Below are 22314 nucleotides of genomic sequence, written 5' to 3' on the forward strand. Positions count from 1 at the left end.
TGTCGCAAAGGCGCCGTCAAGTGGACTCCACCAGCTGTCGTGAGACAGCTAGCTAGGGCATCCTGATTTCCAAGACGGCGCGTCTGTCATTACGTCTACGTCCTCCCGCGGCCTCCTTTGCCACCATCTTTGTTGGGGGCAGATAATCTGCCGGCCAGGAAGGCTTCCCGCTACTCACTTTCTCGGTATCCCTCCACAGTCGCTAGCTATGCTAGAAAAGTACGAGAAAGAGTTGGAGCCAGGGAGTGAACTTTTCGCCAGACTTTCCCCTTTCAGTCCTCCGTTGTCCCCTTGGTGACAGGCGGACACAGGAGAGCGCGCGTCGCGCCGGTGACGTAGCGGCCGGTTATCCGCCATCTTAGTTGTGGACAGAGAGGCAGCAATCTCGCAGGAGCCGAGGCGGTGCGGCTGTCGAAATGCTGAGCCTCGGCAGGCGTGGGCTCTGGCTGGGCCTGGCCACGGCGGCAGCGGCGGCGATGGCCGCACGGCTGATGGGCTGGTGGAGTCCCCGCGCTGACTTTCGCCTTTTCATACCCGAGGAGCTAGCCCGCTATCGCGGCCGCCCTGGGGACCCGGGCCTCTACTTGGCCTTGCTCGGACGCGTCTACGATGTGTCCTCTGGCCGGAGGCACTACGAGCCTGGGGCCCACTATAGCGGCTTCGCAGGTATTAGCGGGGCGGTTCACGCCTATTCCTGTTACGATGCGGGCCGGTAGGCGTCTGCGCTTCATTCATTCACTTATTCATTCGTTTATTCATTTCCTCTTTTCCTCCCCACATTCGTCAGACCAGCGTGGGGACCGGGCTCAGCTGCATCATCCTTCTGGTCTGTTTTGACTCGGGCAGGACTATGGGCAACTGTTGCCAGCCTTTGCTTTCCCTATCTTTCCCCACCGCTCTTCTTGAGTTAGGCTGGAGAAACACATCTCTTGCCTCTTACGAGTTACCTTTTACTCGCCAGCAGAAGCCCCCAGTACATGCTTTGTGCCACACTGCGTGGCTCTCAGGGCCCAGAGATGAGTGACGCCCTGCCCCGGCCTCAAGAGTTCCCCAAATGGTTGGAAATGATTCCAACCATTTCTTCAATGTGCCCCAATTGGAAGCGATCTTCCTTTCCCCCTGCTCCAGGTTTCCCCTAAAAGTAGTACATTTGGTTTGAGTCGTTCTTGCTTCTAGTACAAATGCATTTGTCTGCCTTCCTTGAAAAAGTTTATCAGGTTAGAGCACAGGGAAGGAGTCTGGCCTCATTTACAGTCCTTCAGTACTTAGAACAAAGCTGGCACGTTAGGCCTCAAAGAACATTTGTCAAATGAGGATTATTCTGTCCTCCCTATTTTATATCTTGGGGGATTGGAGGATGTGATTTGCCTAGAGCCCTCACAACTAAGTCCTGACAGGACTTGAACTAGGAACACCAGCCTATTACTTTTAGAGATGTCGTCTTACCAGCCCAGAAGAATGACCATCTCCTAGATTAAAAAAGAAAAAGACGACGAGCAAGCCTACGGCCAGTGACTAAGCTGATAGGAAATAAGCATTTCCCACTTGTCATTATTTCAGGAGAACTGGGTAGCTGCCTCTGGTACTTAAATACAAGTCACTTCCCTGTCTTTAGGGAGAACTTTTAAGAAATAGAAGCATTGACAGAGAAGGAATTAAGTTCAGTTGGTGTTGCTGAGCTCCTCAAACAGTCCAGAAGGGGAAGGGGCTTACCCAGGGCTACACAGTGAGTTAGAAGCAGAGCTGGAACTGGAATCAAGTGTTTTACTTACCTGCCAGGTGAGGACACTTTGGTGCACTCTCCTGCCGCACTCTGATGCAGCCATCATGGCTGTATGCACAAGTGTGAGCAGAAAACACTCCATTTCTGGAGTGGTTTTTCTTTTGCAATGTGCTCCACTGTCGACTGAGTTCCTTTGTGCCCAATACTTATTCACCATCTATTTACTGACCACTGCCATGTAGCTGGCCCTGTACCACGTGCTGAGGAATCAGAGATTATAACATTGCTCCCCAACACCTATGCACTCTAGTAGGGAAGCAGGTATGTTCACTTATTCGCTCAGTCAATATTTTTTTTTAAAGATATTCAGATGGTATAAAATCCACCCTTTTAAAGAGTACAAGTGGTTGTGAACATAGAAAGTTGTGCAAGTATCACCATTATCTCATTCCAGAGCATTTTTATCACCCCCAAAAGAAACCCCATATCTATTAGGAGTCATTCCCCAACCCCTCCGACTACTTAGCCCCTGGCAACCAATATCTACTTTCTGTCTCAAAAGATTTGCCTCTTCTGGGCATTTCATGTAAATGGAGTCATGCATGTGGCCTTTTGTGTCTGGCTTCATTCACTTAGCATAATGTTTTCAAAGTTCATTCATGATGTATCGGCATGTCAAGACTCCATGCCTTTTTATGGCCAAATAATATTCCATTGTATAGATATACCACATTTTGTTGATCTATTCATCATTTCTTGGATATTTGGGTTGTTTCCACTTTTTGCTTATTATGAATAATACTATGAACATTATGTACAAGTTTTGTTGTGGACATGCGTTTTCAGTTCTCTTGTGTATATACCTAGGAGTGGAATTGCTGGGTCATATGGTAACTTATGTTTAACTTTCTGAGAAACTGCCCATTGTTTCCTAAAGTGGCTGCACCAACCTACATGCCCATCATTGATGTATTTAGAGTTCCAGTTTCTTCACATTCTCAGCAAACTTGTTACTGTCTTTTTTTTTCTTTTTGATTATAGCCATTTTAATGGGCTTGAAGTAGTATTTCATTGTGGTTTTGGTTATTTGCATCGCACTGATAACTAGTTGAGCATATTTTCATGTGCTTGTTGACCATTTGTATATCTTCCTTGGAGAAATGTCTATTCAAATCCTTTGTCCATTTTTAAATTGAGTTGTCTTTTTATTGTTGAGTTGTATATATGAATTCTTCATATATTCTGGACACTTAGACCCTTATCAGATATATAATTTGCAAATATTTCCTCCCATTCTGCAGGTTCTTTTCACTTTTTTTTGAAGTATAAATGACTCACAATATTATGTTAGTTTCAGGTGTACACCATAGTGATTTGATATTTTTATATATTACAAAATGATCACCACCATAGGTCTAGTGACCATCTGTCACCGTACAAAGTTATTACAGTATTATTGGCTCTCTGCCCTATGCTGTATCCCCATACTTATTTATAACTGGAAGGTTGTACCTTGTAATCTCCCTCACCTATTTCATTCAACCTCCTGCCTCCTTCCCTGTGGGCAACCACAAGTTTGTTCTCTGTATCTATGAGTCTCTTTCTGTTTTGTTATGTTTGCTTTTTTTGATTCCACATATAAGTGAAATTATACGGTATTTGTCTTTCTCTGACTTACTTCACTTAGCATAATACCCTATAGGTCCATCCATGTTGTCGCAAATGCTAAGATTTCATTCGCTTTTATGGCTAATATTCCACTGTATATGTGTATATCCATTTATCCATCTATGGACACTTAGGTTGCTTCCATATATTGGCTACTGTAAATAATGCTGCAGTGAACATAGGGGTGCATATTTCTTTTTGAATTTTGTTTTCTTTGGATAAATACCCAGGAGTGGAATTGCTGTATCATATGGTAGTTCTATTTTAAATTTTTTTGAGGAAACTCCGAAGTGTTTTCCATAGTAGCTCCCCAATTTACATTCCCACCAACAGTGTACAAGGTTCCTTTTTCTCCACACCCTCGCCAACACTTGTTATTTGTTGTCTTTTAGATAATATCCATTCCTACAGGTGTGAGGTGATATCTCATTGTGGTTTTGATTTGCATTCCTCTAATGATTAGTGATGCTGAGCATCTTTCACTTGTCTGTTGGCCATTTGTATAGCTTCTTTGGGAAAAATGTCTATTCAGGTCCTCTGCCGTTTTTTAATCAGGTTGCTTGGGTTTTTTTTGTTTTTTAATTAATTTATTTAAAATTTTTGGCTGTGTTGGGTCTTCGTTGCTGTGCGCGGGCTTTCTCTAGTTGCGGAGAGCAAGGGCTACTCTTCGCTGCGGTGCGTGGGCTTCTCATTGCGGTGGCTTCTCTTGTTGTGGAGCATGGGCTCTAGGCACATGGGCTTCAGTAGTTGTGGCACACGGGCTTAGTTGCTCCACGGCATGTGGGATCTTCCCGGACCAGGGCTCGAACCCGTGTCCCCCGCATTAGCAGGCGGACTCTTAACCACTCTGCCACCAGGGAAGTCCCTGTTTTATTTTGTTCTGTTGATGCTGAGTTGTATGAGTTCTTTGTATATTTTAGATGGTAACCCTTTATCAGATATATCATTTACAAATATCTTCTCCCATTCAGTAGGCTGCCTTTTCGGGTTTTCTGTTTGTTTGTTTTGGCTGCGCCTTGAAGCTTGCAGGATCTTAGTTCCCCACCAGAGATCAAACCCTGGCCCCCTGCAGTGGAAGCACGGAGTCCTAACCACTGGACCGCCAGGGAATTCCCTTGCCTTTTCATTTTGTTGATAGTTTCCTTTGCTGTGCAAAAGCTTTTAAGTTTGATGTAGTTTCATTTGTTTACTTTTGCTTTTGTTTTCCTTGCCTGAGGAGACATTCCCAAAAATACTGCCAAGACCAATGTCAAAGAGCATACTGCCGGGAATTCCCTGGCAGTCCAGTAGTTAGAACTCTGCAGTTTCACTGCCGAGGGCCCAGGCTCGATCCCTGGTTGGGGAACTAAGATCCCACAAACAGCACGGCCAAAAAAAAAAAAAAAAAAAAAAAAGAGCATGCTGCCTGTTTTCTCTTGGGTGTTTTATGGTTTCAGGGCTTCACTTTCTTGATAGTGTCCTTTAATGCACAAAATTTAAAATTTCTGACCAAATCCTAATTATTTTCCCTCTGGTGGTTTGTGCTTTTGGTGTCCTAGCTAAGAAACCATTGCCTAATCCTAGGTCACAAAGACTTACACCTATGTTTTCTCCTAAGAGTTTTATATTTTTAGCTCATAATTCAGGTCATTGATTTATGGAGTCAATTTTATATATGGTAGGGGTCCAATTTCATTCTTTTGCATGTCACTATTCAGTTGTCCCAGCACCATTTGTTCTTTCCCTCATTGAATTGGCACCCTTATTGAAAATCAATTAACTATAAATGTATGGGTTTCATTCAGTCGTGTATTTACTGAGAATTTACTAAAGATCAGGCACCACCAGACACTGGGGAACTGATTCTTTAGTTTGGTATGTTCTTTTCCCTGATAAAACTTGCGGACTAGTAGAAATGACAGACGTTAAATAGTTATCACATAAGCAGTTAATCAGTTATTTTTGTGATGAGTGTTAAAAGAACATAGTGGTGTTACTAGAGGCCTTAGCCTAGTGGGGGAGGAGGAGAGCGAGAAAGGGAGTACAGTGGCAAGGTGAGGTTGGCGGTGGCTGGTGCAGAGCCTTGAATGGCCTGCTAAGGAATATGTACCTTGTCATAGGGCAAAAGGAAGCCCCTGAGGATTCTGAAGCAAGAGAATGGTATGATCGATTTAATTAAAATATCAGTCTAAGTGTTGTATGGAAAATAGATGAGCAGGGGGCCAAATGAATGCAGGGAGACCTAGCAGGTTACTCTAGTAGTTCAGATGAGAGACGACGGCAGCCCGGGCTTGCTTAGTAGTAGATGGGGCCAGGCAGACTGATATTTAGGAAGAAATTATAGGACTTGGGGACTGATGGGATGTAAGGGATGAAGGAGGAGTCAAGGACTACATTTCTGGAGTGAGCAACTGGTTATTAACCGAGACAGGGAGTACTAGAATAGAGGCAGGTTTCCAGGGGCTGGGGATGCAGTATGGACATTTTTAACTTGTGATGTCTGAAAGTCATCTAAGGCACGTTGAGCAGACAACTGGATATACAGGTCTGGAGCTCAAGAGAAGTCTGAGCTAAACATACAAATTTGGCATCTTTGGCAGAGAGGTGGTACTTGAAACCACGGAGTGGATGAGATTGTCAAGTGGAGGGTGTGGATGGAGCAAAGGAGGTGAACAAGAACTGATGTCTGAGGCTGGTAGAAAATGAGCTAGAAGGGTAGGAGGAAAACCAAGAGTATAGTGTCACAGAAGCCAAGGGACATGGTCCACCATGCGAAATGTTGCTGAAAGTCAATGAAAGAACAGGATGCATGCCAGAAAGTATGTCTAAGATCCAGGGGCGTCTGTCACCGAGGGGGAGGAGGGATCAGCTTTGCTGGGGGCTGGGGAGTGAGGGTTTGGGGGAGATGTTTCTCAGAAAACAGATTCTTGAGTTGCTACAGTGTTGGTGATTTATAAGTTAATCTACTGGAAACATCTCCCCTGCAGGCCGAGACGCATCCAGAGCGTTTGTGACCGGGGACTACTCTGAAGGAGGCCTTGTGGATGATGTATCTGACCTGTCATTTTCTGAGATGCTGACACTCCAAAGTTGGCTTTCATTCTATGAGAAGAATTATGAATTCATCGGTAAGTATTCCACAGGTCATTTCCATAGATTTCATTTAGTTGTCTTGCAGTTGTTTTCTTGTTTTGTTTGTCTTGCAGTTTTTTTAAGGGGCTAGAATTCTTTGGGGATTGGACTCAAGGTTAAAATCTGAAAAATGCCCATGGATTTTTCACCTTAAACTCTGGCTGTCAGTGTGGCGATATGTCCCGGAAGGAAATGGCTGGGGCGCTTGTTTCCATCACCTTTTTTTTTGGTCATGCCACGGCTTGTGGGATCTCAGTTCCCTGACCAGCGATCCGACCAGGCCCTCGGCAGTGAAGGCGCGGAGTCCTAACCACGGGCCCACCGGGGAGGTCCCTGTTTCCCTTGCTCTCGCTCCTGGGAGAGGACTGCCCGACCACTGGCTTTGGCCTCTGCTGCCCCACAGCCTGCGCCACTCTTGAGTGACCCGCCCAGGAGGGCAGCTTCCCCATCTCGCCGTGTTCCAGGAGTCTGGCTTCAGACACAGTCAGGGAGGCTCAAAGCCTGTTTGCAAATGGTTTTGACAAATATCCTTTTACTTCGTCCCCGAAGTAGACAGACATCAACCTGTGCCCATCCTCAACGAACTGCCTCCCAATTGGAAGTCATGCTCATCAAACACTTGTTCAAGCCAGTTGTGTGGAGCGCCGCACCTGCTACCTAAATGAGAAGATACCTAACGGTGTCCTAAAGAAATGTTAGACACTAAACAGTAGATTGCTTCACAAACACTGACAACTGGGATGGTTGGGCCCCTGTTCTCCATCTACTGCTGCCCTGACCTCTCACTGGAGCCCACTTAGACACGGCTAATTTCCTGAGGAACATCAGTGTCACTTCACCCTGGAACAGGTCTAAATTGGAAGTTCTTTCTCTGCCCCTAATGCCCCTGCATGTCTGCTTCTGTCATTACTCCCTGGGTTACCTTTGCTGAGAACCTTTCACTGGCATTTTCACTGACTCCTCTGCTCCGTCCACATCCAACTAGCCAAGGCTTTTTTCATGAATCTGAAGTTCTGTTTCCAGTGCCCCCTCTTCCACACCCACCACTGTTGGCCCCTGTCACCCCAACCTGCAGCACCCCCCACCTTTGTTTTCACCCAGTCTGCACCAGGCCACTCCTCAGATCACAACTATGTTTGCCACTGAAGGAACTGACCTCTATCCGTCTGGCCTTCAGAAGGCTTGGTTCTCCCTTTTCCCCATAAAGTTGCCAAACCAAAGCTGAAACATGACTGTGTTAATAAGGAAAAAACCCAACACAGAAGAATAAAAGTGGAGTCCTGTGTGTCAGCAAAGGATGCCAGACCAAACACATCACACTGATGTCGAGGAGCAAACTGATGTGTTTGGTGAGATGAGTGAACTCGTCTTGTCTGAACAGTGTTAACGTGCAGGGGAGTGAGGGGCACATGGTCAGAAATGCCTCCGAAGGACTGTAGTTAAAGTCAGGATATATTCGAGTATCTGCTATGGATATGCTGTGGTTCTGGTCCTCATGGGGACCACAGATGAGCTGAATGCAGTTCCTGTCCTCTGTTAGCTCATTCTGTAAGGGGAGGGCAGTGTTAGGTTCTTTCAGGGCACCAGAAACCCTCAGGACAGAGCGTCAGAAGATGAAGGTTTATTACACAGGTGCACACTGAAGGACGACAGCAGGAAGCCATCTTGGCAGCCATATGGCCAGGCCTCGAGGGGAAACGAGATGCCATTTTTGTGTTCTGGAGACCCAGCCAATGGTGACCGCCATTCTCACGACACAGCTTCTGCCTCTTTCTCTGTTGCCTCTACTACTGCTGTCCTCTCTTTGGGTCTCATGTCTAAAACCCACCAGGACAGGCTTGTCACCATGCATACAGAGACCCTCTACAGGAGAAAGTGCGGTGCCAGGCCAACTCAGACTGAAGCCCTGGGACTTGGGCCCTGCTCCCTTCATTTATTCTAACAAGCGTTCAAAATGAATGCTCTGAACTAAGCTGCTTTGAGTGCTGGGGCCTCACTGGTGGGGAGAGCAGTATCATAAACTAGTAAACTGACTAGACAATTCCAGATAGGACTGTGAATAAGCTAAAACTAATGTGATGCATGTTTGGGTGTGTGCGTGACACCTTTAGAGCAGACGGTCAGGGTTAGCCTCTTGGAGGAAATGAAAATTAAGCTGAGACCTGGAAGGTGAGAAGGAGCCAGCCATCCTGAGATCTGAGAAGAGAGTATTTCAGGCTGAGGGAACAGAGTGCGCGAGGCGGGGAGCAGCGAAGCATGGTCAGGGAGCCTACAGTGAGGGAGGGGACCACTTAAGAGGAGGCTGAAGAAGCAAACACAGGTCAGATGCTTGTCTTGGAGGCCTTTGATACGAAGTTTGTGTTTTATCCATATGTTTTAGGAAGCCATAGGAGGGTATAAACCAGGCATGGAGGTGTGATTTACGTTTTTAAAAGGTCACCCCAGCTACTCTGTAGAGAAAGAACTGTGGGAAGGAATGAGCTGAAGCAGAGACCACTGGGAGGCCACTGTCGTAATCCATCGTCTGGATTAGGGTGGTAGCAGTGGAAATGGAAAGGAATGGGCAGAATCAGGGTGTTTTTTAAAGGTTGGACCGACACGATTCACCCATGGTTTGGACATGAACGAAGGGAAGTGTACATTTAGATGTGAAGGAGGAGTCAGAGATCCAGGGCTCCTAAGCCAGGGAACCCAGGCAGAAGTGATAAGAATAGGGACCTCCCTGGCGGTCCCCTGGTTAGGACTCTGCGCTTCCACTGCAGGGGGCCTGGGTTCAACCCCTGGTTGGGGAACTAAGATCCCGCAAGCCACATGGAGTGGCCGAAAAAACAAAGTGATAAGAATAGAATTGGAAAGGTCAGGATAGGGTGTTGGACTTGAGAAGATGAACTGAATCTGGTACACGAACGTACCCTGGAATCTCAGTTCTCGGGGACTGAGAAGATTGGACAGACACAGCAGGAGCAGGTATGTACAGATACCTCCTCCTACTTGGGCAAACCTTCTAGAAGTCCTTTCTGCTGCTTCTCTTGCCCTGTGCCAGGGGCTGCTGTGAAAGCCACTTGCACTTCAGGACTCGGAGATGCAAGTCCCTGCATCTAAGAACTGATCTCTTCTTGGCTCTGGCCTACAGGCTCGCCGACCACTTGCTGGCCACTGCCATAGCTCAGACCTTACAAATTCTGACGGGGATTTCAAACTAAAACCAGTTTCCACTCAGCTTGTCCACTGAAGGACTGAGCCGGAAAAGAATGGTGGAGGGGAGAGCATGAGCTCAGGGCCAGACCCACTTACTAGCTTCAGGGACTTCCCAGCTATTCAGTCTCCCAGTCTCTCTCCTAGGACCACGGGAGCACTGATTTCTCTCTCAAACGGGTGTTAGGAGGATTACAAAATACTGGTAAAGTGCTAGCACAGCTCCTGATGCTGAGTGAACACTCAATAAATGACTTATTTATATCCATATAAGACAAAATAATTCAATGTGGGGAAGAAATGAGCCACAAAAATGTTATGCAATAAGCCATTCATTCATCAAGCATTTCTTGGACACCTACTGTGTACCTCAAGCACTGTGGAACACTGAAAAATGAGTGACATGGGGGGGAAGGATTTTATAATTTCCGTGCTGGAGGACTCTACATCTAGAACAGGGAGGCGTCTATCCAGAGTCGTATAAGATGTTGAGAGACATCGGGATAGAAGGCAACACAAGTCCCTCCAACCAGTTCTTAATAAATCAGCAGCCAGCAGGCTACTGTGGAAGGCGGAAGCCCTGGGGACTCGGCTTTACCAGGACTTCTGCAGGAGCTAAGCCTCTGTTCCTGCCCCCCCCTCCCACGGCTACTCTGATGTCAGCTTTCCTGTCACCACAGGGAGGGTGACAGGAAGGTTCTACGGAGAGGATGGGCTACCTACTCCAGAACTGACCCAGGCAGAAGCCATGATCACCAAAGGCTTGGAGGCAAATAAACAGGAACTGAAAGAGAAGCAGAAGTTTCCACCATGCAATGCTGAGTGGAGCTCAACCCGGGGCAGCCGGTTCTGGTGCTCCCAGAGGAGGTAAACGGGCTTTCCTTCTGTTCCTCCCGCCTCTCCCCCAAATCCATCTTCTAGGTCCCCACATCTGTGCTGTTCAATGAGGCCATAAATTGACTGTTAACCCAGGGGAACTTTGTCAAAATACGTGTGCTCTGGGATAGCGATTCTCAAGCCAGACGCTGCTTTTGAGACGCTCAGAGGCCAGTGGGGAAAAGCCTTTCACAGGTGTTGCCACCAGTGCAGGGAAGTGGCGCTGCCTCCTAGGAAGGCAGAGGGCAGGGGCTGGAAGCAGCAGTGAAAGGACGACGGGCTGTGCCCTCAGAGGGGAAGCTGGAGGACCTCGGGGGAGAGCAAGAAGGTTCGGGTGAACACTGCAGACCACTGCCTTGGGAAAACACCAAGGCAGCAAGTGAAATGGCTTCTCCTTTTCACAAGGCCTGGTTCACTGCTCCCTCTCCTCCCTTCCCAGAGAAACTCACGACTTCATGCTTTAAGCAGCCCTCTTTCCTTCTCTCCTTAGTGGAGGTGTGAGCAGAGACTGGATTGGCGTCCCCAGGAAGCTGTTTAAGCCAGGTGCCAAGGAGCCCCACTGCGTGTGTGTGAGAACAACTGGCCCCCCTAGTGACCAGACGCCGGACAACCCTACACACAGAAATCGTGGGGACTTGGACCACCCCAACTTGGAGGAATACACAGGCTGCCCACCCCTAGCCATCACATGCTATGTCCCCCTCTGAGCCGGTACCCTGTATGTCCATAACCCACAGGGAACCCTCACCTGCCTTTCCCTAATGGGCCCTTGACTCCTGTGCCCTAGGAGGGCTCCTACGTGAAACAAGAGGGCCTGGAAGGACTGGGCCATGCTCTGCAGACAGGACTCATGCCCCTCCCCATGGGCTCACCATTTTGGTGACTGAGCCCAGTGCTTGGCAACCTGCCTAGTACTGGTCGGCCTGTTTTTGCCACTATTCCACTAGATCTCCTCACCATCATCCTTTGGAGTTCGCAGGTATTAACGGGCACAAATTTGACCAACTCAGAGCTAACTGGACAGACATGCAGAAGGGCTCTGAGCTCCAACAGCTTCCTTTCCACGGACTCCCAGGCTGCCCAGATCAGCTGCCGGCCTGGGCCCTGCTTGTAAGTCTCATCCTGACCAGGACATCGGGGCCTACGTCATTCCCTTACAACTCAGAAACAAGCAGACACATCCAGAAAAGCCATACGAACTAACAGTGTCAACACAACCCTGTTCCGGTTCCCCACTTGCTAATGTGAGCCCTGACTTTTACAACCTTTCTTAAAAGTAAGACCTCTGCCCTTAGGCAAACTTGAATTTATCAGTACAGCCAAAAGCCGCATTGAGTTAATTCGAGCTGGACCAATATAGTGAGAGGTGACAATAAAACAGGATAGGCTAGTTCTGGAAATGGAAAAGTTTTTGCTTATAGGGATGCAGCAAATCCAGATAACTCTGAACAAAGCAACAATTTAAAGCAAAGATATTGTTTCTCTTTAAACACTTAAAATTAGGGGTGGTGTGTTTTCAAAGGGAGAAGTCTGCATTTTTGAGCAAAAGGTAGTTTCACAGCTCTAACGCAGACACTGGCTAGCGCAACATCAAAGTTTGGGCAAGGCTACAAATGCCAATACAAACAGCCTCAACAGTGGGTGGTGTGTCCAAGGTCATCTGTAATCTCCCACACTGGACCAAGTTCATACCCGTTACCTCCTCGATTCTAGTTAAGCTCATGGGGGCAGAGTTCCTACCTTACAGGTAAGGAAACGAATCTGAAGCGATTACAGGTTCATGGTCTCCCCATCTGTGCCTTCACCTCAACTTCTCCCAGTCCCCTCAGCTGTTAATCTAAACATTCCCTGTCCTCCCTTTCTTGGTCTTTTTTCCTCTCCTTTATCATTAATCTCACTTAATAGCTTTCCAGATTCACGGACTGGAAAACGGAGGCTGCCTGCCCTAACTGGTGTGGCTCACTGCCCTTCGGCCACAGCTGCTCTTCACGCCTGAATCCTGCTCTCGGCTCCTTTTGCCATCCAGGATCTTCCTCACCGGCCTTTCCAGCACCTTTAACCTCTTCCTGCCTCCCGGCTCTTCCCTCTAAGTCTGCATTCAACAGCTCACTTCCCTTCCCTCCTGCCCCATTCTTCTGAGGCCCCGTAACTCCTTCCTGTCCCTACTTCCCACCCCAGCGAAGCTTTGGAGAATGCTGCATGTACTCAGGCTTTGCTCCTCAGCCCCCATCTGCCTGCAACACAGTCGCCCAGCTTAGCCCTTCCCTGCGCCACAGCAGGATAAATTCTGTACTGGCAAACGCACGGCCACATTCAATTATTACCTACCTGGACCTGTCCCACCTGAGGGCCCTCGTGAAAGCCTCCCTTGGCTTTTTCCCCATTTCCCTTATCTCCCTCGGGGGTCCCTTCCAGCCTCCTGGAAGCCTCTCCTCCACACGCCTTCCCACCAGCTCCTGTCGCTCCTGCGTCAGCTGCCAAGTCTGCAATCTCGTCCAGGCGGCTTTCCTGACCATTTCTGCAGGCACCAGAGTCTCCACAGTTCTGGCATTTAGTCTTCATCTTCTCCCTGGTGATTCTTCCAGTGTCCCTGGATGGTTCCACCATCGCCATCTCAAAGCACCCAGTCACACCAAGTAAGAATCCTGGCCATCATCCCCAGCCCCTTCCCTCCTGAGCCCCTCCTCCTGACCAGTCTCCAGGTCCTAGCAATCCCACCCCTTACCTGTTCAGTACTCCTCCTCTGGTTGAGGCCTTCCTTTCTCACCTGATCTAACTGCACTCCCTCCAGCCCATCCTCCACACTGCCAAGCCATCCCCATGATGTTCGGGGCATTCTCCGTTTAAACCTCTTCAGTGGCTCCCTTATCTGTAAGGATCAGGTGCTAACTCTTCAGCGGCACACGAGGCCCTTCTAGGGTCCGTCTCCTCTTAGCCTCTGCATCTCTGCCACCACCTCCCACGTGCACTGATCCCTCCAGCCTTCACCTCGCTGCTTTATGCCTGCAACACCTTCACCCCGGCTGTCCCTTCTGCCTGGAATGACATGTCTTCTTCTCAATTTTTCCACCTCTTATCCCTTAATAACGTAGCTCAATCAACTGGGAGGCTTCATGAACCACTGGCCCACCAGTGGATTTAGACGCACTTTCCTCTAGGAAAATAATTCTGTGTTCACTTCTAAAATAACAAATGTCACAGTGTCCCGTAACTATGAATTTCCTATCAGCCTCTCGCATTGGACTGCAGACTCTCTTTGAGACAGGGACCAAGGATCACTTGGCTTTGTACCCCCATATCCACCATACCTAGGACACGAGAAGTGTGCAGAATTAGCTCTCTTGCAGATGAGGCAACCGAGGCCCAAAGAACTTAATAAAGGCACATAGCAATGAAGCTGAGCCTAGAACTCAAGGTTCTTGTCCTGACTCAGTGCTATCTTCGTGCCTCCATGGCTTGGTATGTCTCCGCCCTCCCTGGAGCAGGAGCAAACAGTAAGGAGGCGAACTTAAGTGAGGACCTTATTCTGAGTTCCACACAGCCCTTGAGCTCAGTGCCTGAGGCACCCCTGCTGACTCAACCCCAGGCTAACTGAGAACTAGTCACTGCCACTGCTCTCCTTAGTCCTTAGTTATTCGACAGATATTTACCAAGCATCTGTGTGCCATGGGGTTGGGCTGGGGGGAAGTGAGGCTCCTGACCTCAAGGAGCTTGTAGTATGGCCAAGTAAAGCCCTGGTTAGAGCAGCCAGAGGCCACTCCTGGGGTAGGAATGCAGGGATAGCGTGGAGGCCAGGTCCAGAGATGTTTAGATCCTTCCAAAACAAACTGATAAGGAAAAAGAGCAAAACAAGGCACTTAAGAGTCATCCCAGCGAAGTACAGACCTGAACTCTGGCTGATGCAACACCCCTGAGCCCACATTTCAGGACACACTCATCCAGCCTCTGCGGGCTGCTCACTTCCTTGCTCAATGAGCACTCGTTTCCTTTTCGATGCCGACCACTTACTTTATAGGAAACAGCCTCCTCACACCAGGGCAGTGGATGAGTCTTCAAGGGATTCGCCAAGAGTAGGTTGTCATGTTAATGATCCAGAAGGCTCAGCCATGAGAAGCTAGTGGCTACTGGAGAAATGCCTCTCCTTCCTCTCTCCTGGGCAAGACTATGGAGGAGGAAGGTAGTCCCTCCGTGATGCAAGCCACAGAAAGTTCAGCTCGGGCAGTTAAGACCTGCTGACAGAGGGAAGTGGAGAAGGAAACTAATACATGTTGGGCAAACATGCTGAGCAGGGAGGGAGCTTTGTCTGTTCTCACTGAACCTCGATGCCAGCCTTGAGAGGGTCTTCTTATGGTCCAGAAAAGGGGCATAAATTCTCCCACCCCACATCTAATGGTTACAACAGTCATTGCACGGCAGGGCTGAGTTTTTTGTGTTTTTTTGTTTGTTTTACATCTTTATTGGAGTATAATTGCTTTACAATGGTGTGTTAGTTTCTGCTTTATAACAAAGTGAATAGAGCTGAGCTTCTTACCCAGGTCTGCTCTCTCTGCCACACCATGAGCAGTGTTAAAGCAAGGGCTGGGCAGCTGCCTTCCAACATGCTGGAGGAAATTGTAACGTCTGCCTTTTAATCCTGAGATTCCAGTTTTTCCAGAAACACAGAACTAAGAGGGAAGAGCCCAGAATTTTTTGGCCACAGCTCAGTCCCTTTAACTTGCAAAGGGACCCGTATCAGACCATTGCCGCCATCCCTAGCTTGCTCAGCTCCAGGACAAACTGTGATCTGAAAGATAGACGCTACGGACAGGTTAGGGATATCTGTTCAGAAATCTGTGGAAATCTGAATTTCCATCCTCGAAAGCACTTCCTATTCCCTGGGCCCCCAGATTCCTGCAAATAGGCAGCAGACATTGCTCCCATCAGTCCACACTGGAGGGGACCCTCGCTGTGCACACCAGAATTCGTGTACTTGCATGAGAGGAAGGACATATGACCTAATACTGATCGCCTTCCTCAGGGCAACCCTGTGAGCTAGGACGAACCGTGCTCACTTCTGTTTTACAGACATAAAAATGAAGGCACAGAAATTATGAAACATGCCGGTTTGTACTCACATATTATGACAAAATATGACCAGTGTTCTCCTCAGGGACGGCTATTAGGATTACTTGGGATTGTTACGTGGAAGCCCCCAACAGTGCCTATTAACCCTGAGTAAAGCCACCAGAGAATGCGATTTATCAATCACCATAGCTGGTCCGAACCAGGAGTGAGCAAAATGGAAAACAGGTAAGGGAAAGGAGAACACTAGTTCAAGAAAGTGTGATGGTGAGGTGAGCTACTAGATTCATGCAGTTTGTATGAGGGAATTATGGATCACTAGATTTTAACTTGCAAACCCCTAAACTTTCCTTAGTTTTCTCTGAAACCCACAGCACCAGTCCTCCCTTCAGACCAAGGCCAGCAGAAACCTCACCATGGGGGGATCTTCTCGAGTTGCTCCTAAATAATGGAGTCAGGGAGGGAATTTCCAGGGTCCACGGGAGAGCTGCAGTGGGGTCAGGTGGCTGAGCCTGGGCAGCTGTGGTCACAGACGTCACCATGAGCTAAAGTCTGGGCCAAGAGCACAGGACATCCAGGCAGCTGGTCATTATGCCTAAAACAGCTACCTTCTCACTGCTGTCAACCATGTGTTTCTGAAAAGTGTTGGAAATTCAGATTTTCCTAGAGGGTAGCTGTTAAAGAAATGTATTCATATGTCAGGAGTGTTAAAATTTTTGTGTTTGTTTTTAATGCTTACAGGGCTTCCCTGGTGGCACAGTGGTTAAGAATCCGCCTGCCAATGCAGGGGACCCGGGTTCGAGCCCTGGTCTGGGAAGATCCCACATGCCACGGAGCAACTAAGCCTGTGCGCCACAACTGCTGAGCCTGTGCTCTAGAGCCTGTGAGCCACAACTACTGAGACCATGTGCTGCAACTACTGAAGCCTGCGTGCCTAGGGCCTGTGCTCTGCAACAAGAGAAGCCACAGCAATGAGAAGCAAGCACCGCAACGAAGAGTAGCCCCTGCTCTCCACAACTAGAGAAAGCCTGTGCACAGCAATGAAGACCCAACCCAGCCAAAAATAAATAAATAAATTTTTTAAAAAAAGGAACTACAAATGTGTTATTAAGGTTTCCACTTTAAATGTACAATTTTACCTCATTTTATTTATATGGAAATATTACAGAAAATGCAAATATCAATATTTGAAAAATACATTCCATTACACGGACTCCAAAGAAACAATGCTGCTAAGCGCCATGGTCCTATATGATGCTCTCGCCCCACACTGAGCACCACCCGGAATGGCTTGGAAGCCAAGGTGATCAACCCAAATGTGTGCCTGCAGTTTTGGCCCAGCCCTCCCCCTTGGTATAGCACACAGGTATGTCATGGTAACAGCCAACTCCACACATGTGCCAAAAAAGGACATTAAGTCATTAAGCTGAACAGGCTGCCAACTCAAGACTCCCTAGCTACAGAAAACCAATGTTGTCGGTTGTAACAGGTTAATATATTACTTATGCCACACAAAAAAGTAACAGTACAGGCAATGATCTTCCAAAGAAAATCTTTAAGGCATCTATGATGACTTCTGGAAATTTAATAAGTGTTTAGTCAAATAATCAGCTCTTCACTAAATTACTTCCGCAAAATGAGAATGTGGCTTCCAAACGCTTTAGAAAGTTATTTGTCCTCAGCTTCCTCCTCTCCCCAGAGGGGCTGGGGAGCTTTGGTGCTTCAGATTAGGAGGGGCTGGTCTTGCCAGCCCCATGCCCAGTTCTCCTGGGCCTGGGCCCGAGGGAAGCAGTCCCAGGTCCTGGAAGAAAGCTTGTTTCAGGAGCTCTCTCTCAGTCTCAACCTGCAAGCTCCACGCGGGGCTGTCATGGAAGCGTTACATTTACTTGCTCATGCTACTGTCACCTGGGGAGTTAGTTTGCCTTTCAGATCTAAGCATTACATAGTTCAATAGGGGTTTTTCTCCAGATTAAAAAGAAACCTAGATGGAGATCAAGGTTTTCCCCTGTCCCAAGGCTTTTCCTCCACTTCATGCCTACAGATAAGATTAGCACAATACCGTTCAATACAACAAGTGGGAGACATGAACCGGGAGTGGTGGTGAACCCACAAGCACGCTGAGTTCCATGCAGGGACCCCATTCAGGGAGAGGAGAGAGGAAAGCTGAACAGGGCGGTCACAAATAACTCAGGGCTCTGAGGTAGAGGACTAGTGGTCACGTGGACCCCACTCCTGGAGAGAATATGGCAGGTGAACTGAACAATCTAATCCAGCCTCGACTAAGTTGGTAACTAGGGTTGACAATGCACAGGCAACAAACTCCAAACAGAACACATATTCTAATACATCATTCAGTGAGACACCACTAAAAGATAACTGAAAGTTAATAAGTCCTAAGTGTAGGCACTTAAGTTTGTGGGAAATTCCTGTGTTCGAGGATCATAGCAAGTTAGTTTTAGCCATTCCATTTATATATATAGCACATGGTTTGTACCTTCATCTTTAAAAAAAAAAAGAAAGGACTGTAAAGAACACACTGTATCATAAATCTGGTGATGAGCATGAGGCAGTTAAAAAGCTAATTCAGCGTAAAATGTTGACTGATTCAGCAAATTATATTTCAATAAAGTTTATTCTTCCTGCTCTACTCAGTCACAGTTGGCAACTTTCTGAATGAATAAAATTGAGTTTTTTCTATTAGTATGTAAGCTATGGATTAAAATGTAACAAGAACAGCCAGGCAGTTCTAGAGTCAAGTCTGACGGCCTGGAGAGCACAAAGGGGACTGAGAGCACGTCAAGTCCCCCCAGGTCAGCCACCACTCAAGGATCCTGAGACACAGCCCTGCAAGCATCGGCACGGCAGGGAGAACCTAAGACTGTGGAAAGGTGCTTTTTCTAGATCTACAAGATCTACCTGAAGCCAATGCAGAACTCACAAAATGTTCCCCCAACTTGTGGCAGCTAAGTACCATTGCTATCCCTGGACTCTGTGAAGAAAAAGAAGCTTGACTCAACAATTTCAAACATGATTTCAAGATTCTTAAGTGAAATTAGAGTGTTATTGAAATTGGTATAGTAGGGCAGGGGCAGGACAATCAATCTCATCCCTGATTGAATTTCCGTCCTGCTCTCTCTACCATGAACGTTAAAAGAACAGGTATAAAAGTACCGACTACCTCAATTCATATCTGAAGCATAATTATCTTACTTTCCAATTAAAGAATCAAGCCACCTAACTAAGGCCTACTTCCTCAGGCCCTGTTCAGGCAACAGAAAATGGAAACTGACCACATGCTTCACGTGGTCAGGTGTTTGCCAAGACTAGCTGTTTTCCTATAAAAATTCTATATGAAATATGTCACAGACTTTTGGGGACAGGAGAACTCTTCTAATTAATTTTTTCTTTGAAACATTGTGCACAAGCTCATATTAACATAGAAAGCATATATATCTTATAAATCCACAGAAATGTTAAAAAAAAAAACGTAGCACTCTGGTTTATCAGCTCATTTTACACACATATTTAGGCAGTAGAATGTATAAATCTACAGCAACATGGAGGACATACCATTATCCAAACAAAACAACAGGCTGCTGCTGCAAAAAAAAATATTTAGTCCCTTTTACACATATATTCATACTTCATTAATACAAAAAAATGTAGTGGTTAAATGTCTGAAAAAAACAGTATGTATGATTGAGATTGTTAATCTCTGAGTATAGCTGTACAACACATATTGTTCATCTCAGAGTTTTGTTTTGTTTTGTTTTTAAAGCAGTGGTAGAAGTTTCTCTTTAAATGTGCATTTTTTAAAAAAACTGGCCAAACCTTCAAAAGAAAAGAAGTTTAACACTTCAGGATTAATGCAGTACTAGCAGCGACTAAGGCCTGGTAGGCTCTGGGGGCCTCATTCAGCACACGAGCGAGCCTTCCACGATGGGGTCACACACACTTGGCCAGGGCCTTTGGCTGTTGGCTCTTATGGGGCAAGGACCTGGGACCTGGGACGGACAGCACTCACAACATAACTGCAAAGGTTTCAGCAAGAAGCACTCGTGTCAAGGAGATGGGACCTGCCAGCCTGAGGCTGGAGAGTCCCCTTCCCCTCACTTGGCCCGTGTCACTCTCCTGCTCCACATGACACTCCGCAGGAGTTTTCCCTTTAAGACTTAGTGTGAGCTGAGGTCCAGTCAAAGCCGATCATTAGAATCACTGATGCATGGATGCGTGAGGGTATTTTTGAATATGGATTTTTAAATTGGAATCACCAATAATGCAGCTATATAAAAGTGCAGCACAATAAAAGTGCATTTTCTCCACCACTGCCTAGTGGCAGGTGACTGAGGACTCCATAGACAGGACACAGTAAGATGAGAGAACAAGACGGCTGCTAGGAGGTGTCAAGCTGCCACACCGCAATCCTGACACCCGAGTAGCATGAATACTGGTAAAGCTTTCAGTTGTTAAGGCCACAATTTTTCAGCTCTCATCTTTGAACCCTGCTTAGAACTATTTCACCTTTTTTAAAGGGGTAGTTCACTAAAAATACAGCTTAGCTTTTCCCAAAAAAAAAAAAAAAAAGAGAGCGAGATTTCAGGGCAAGAGGATCCTATTACCTTTATGAAAACACTGTGCAGAAAAGTCCACAGCCACTTACCCTAGAGTAAAGCCAGCTCTTGTCGTGCAGCCAGATGCCAGCTTCCTACGGTTAGGCTCTGCCTAGGAAGTCCACCCAGTCAGGAAGACTTCATGAATGCTCTGAGATGGACACTAAGCTACTGGAAGGGAAAATGGTTTTCGAAGCATCCTTGTACACTGCTAGCAGAATGGGGTCTAATTCCTATCACATTTACCACTTAGGCTAAAAGACCTGGTCCAATTAGTGAGACGTCTAGTGACCTTGATCATAGTCTGATAAACTGACAATCACACAGAATTATTTGAGATGGGATCTGTCACACCACGGTCCTTAATTGCTCCAGTCTATTGCCGCAAGAACACAACTGCCAGCTCCTGCTCTGGGGGGTGGGGGGTGGGGGGGTCAGGCTGGTGAGCAGAGCAGCTGCTGGGGATGCAACCGAGGATGTGGCCTGGACCTTCCCGGGGGCTCACTAAGAGACCCCACCCAAAGTCAGTACATCAAAGCAAATGTTGCAAACTCGCACAGGCTTGTTCAGATCAAACTTTATAATAGGAATCTCCTTGGTCGAGCATTTATGGCAAAGAAGACGTCCGCAGTGACGACTGTGGGAAGCAAAGAAAGGAAGTGTGAGAGGGGCTCTCGAGAGCAGACTGCCGCCCGGCACGCGAGCACAGCACGGCAGTGCCCCATCGGACAAGCAAGCCCACGCCTGGCACTCTGAGGCCAGCTCTGCCCCTCGCCAGCCAAATCATACCAACGCATGTATAATTTATAGTCCATGACAACAAAATTCTAGCCAATAATTACGTTAAAGTGATCCTGGAGAAGCCTCTTTCTTTAAAGCTCAAGAAAGGCTCAGCAAGAGCCAAAGAAGCGTCTCCCTGTAATGGGAACAGCTCCTCAGTTCTCAGGACAGTGGCCTGTGCTCAGGCTGGGAAGCACACGTCCTGGGAGCGCAGTGATCAACTCAGCTTCACTGCAAGCAGGAAGCCTGGCTAAGACGACAGGAGGCCTGACAGGCCACCTAGCACTGTGAACCCCAGCATTCAGCAGGAAAGCCATCAGTCTGAGTGCCCGCTGGCCTCTGTACATCACTAGAAGTGTGCAGGGTCCCGTCACCTCATTGCTCCATGTGGTCAAGTGTTGCCCAGGAGAGTACAGGGCCCTGGCAAGTTCATAGTTTACCATGGGAAAAGGCAGCAGCAATGGTATAGCAGAAATCCCCTTATTCCTCTGGCAAGTGATTGGTGGGGGGTGGGCGGGGACAGTCTTACCAGTGATGTTTGCGAGTTGTGACTCCAAACTTGGCAGTACACTCATAGCAATTGGAGCCGTCACACCACGGAGGCTCCTTGGACAGCATATCTGCAACACAGCACAAGACTAGTTCCTGTCAGATACCGACTGTGCCCAGCCAGACCTGGGGCTCAGAAGTAGCAGGGAAATGGCCCAGTAAATAAAGCAACACGTCGCAGAGGGACGTGAAGGATAAGAAAGCAACATACAGGCACGCTTCCTTTTATTGCGCTTTGCAGATATCGTACTTTTTACAAATTGAAGGTTTGTGGCAACCCTGCATTGAGCAAGTCTAGCAGTGCCATTTTTCCAAGAGCATTTTCTTACTTCATGTCTCTGTCACACTTTGGTAATTCTCAAAAATTTCAAACTTTTTCATTATTATTATATTTGTTATGATGATCTGTGATCAGTGATCTTTGATGTTACTATTTTATTTTGGCATTTTTTAACAATGAAGTATTTTTCAATTGAGGTATATACATTGATTTTTGGACAGTGCCACTGCATACGCAATAAACTACAGTACAATGTAAATAGAACTTTTATATGCGCTGGGAAGCCAAAAAAATTTGTGTGACTTAGTTTATTGCAATATTCACTTTATTGTGGTGGTCGGGAACTGACCGAGGTCTGGCTATATTCTAAGTAGGTCAGGGAAAGTGGCACACAGGAAAATATGGAGAACCAGTGTCTGCCAGGCAGACGGGGGTAGGAAGGAAACAGTCTTAAGGCAGTG

General features: G+C 47.2%; 3 protein-coding genes across 11 annotated transcripts in view; 1 reads left to right on the forward strand and 2 right to left on the reverse strand.

The window, feature by feature from the left end:
- ZZEF1 (zinc finger ZZ-type and EF-hand domain containing 1) overlaps window positions 1-14720 on the reverse strand; it is a 128116-nt gene extending 113396 nt beyond the window's left edge. Inside the window, exon 1 of the mRNA XM_033423178.2 lies at window positions 14582-14720. The gene's annotated coding sequence lies outside the window, so the exon portion shown is untranslated. The remainder of the gene's footprint in view (window positions 1-14581) is intronic.
- On the forward strand, window positions 122-18153 carry LOC101272329 (neuferricin). Of its 7 annotated transcripts, none has more exons than XR_007473518.1 (5): window positions 280-666; window positions 6358-6498; window positions 10378-10564; window positions 11064-15862; window positions 16376-18153. XR_007473518.1 is itself a non-coding variant. In XM_004267022.4 (4 exons), exons 1-4 carry the CDS (start codon window positions 417-419, stop codon window positions 11278-11280), a joined length of 795 nt encoding a protein of 264 aa, XP_004267070.1. In that variant the 5' UTR covers window positions 122-416; the 3' UTR covers window positions 11281-18153. The 7 variants fall into 7 exon arrangements, 1 of the variants encoding a protein (XP_004267070.1); XR_007473519.1 differs by having other exon boundaries at window positions 11064-13209; window positions 15723-18153; XR_007473520.1 differs by having other exon boundaries at window positions 11064-13209.
- ANKFY1 (ankyrin repeat and FYVE domain containing 1) overlaps window positions 16763-22314 on the reverse strand; it is a 76478-nt gene continuing 70926 nt past the window's right edge. For 2 of the 3 annotated variants that reach the window (XM_033423182.2, XM_033423188.2), the window contains 2 exons: window positions 21554-21662; window positions 16763-20881 (listed from right to left, as the gene is read on the reverse strand). In XM_033423182.2, coding sequence (XP_033279073.1) covers window positions 20749-20881; window positions 21554-21662 — 242 coding nt within the window. In that variant the 3' untranslated portion in view covers window positions 16763-20748. The remainder of the gene's footprint in view (window positions 20882-21553; window positions 21663-22314) is intronic. The other variant, XM_033423183.2, reaches the window with a different exon arrangement.

This window comes from Orcinus orca, chromosome 19 (genome assembly GCF_937001465.1).
Source record: "Orcinus orca chromosome 19, mOrcOrc1.1, whole genome shotgun sequence".
Classification (NCBI taxonomy): Eukaryota; Metazoa; Chordata; class Mammalia; order Artiodactyla; family Delphinidae; genus Orcinus; species Orcinus orca.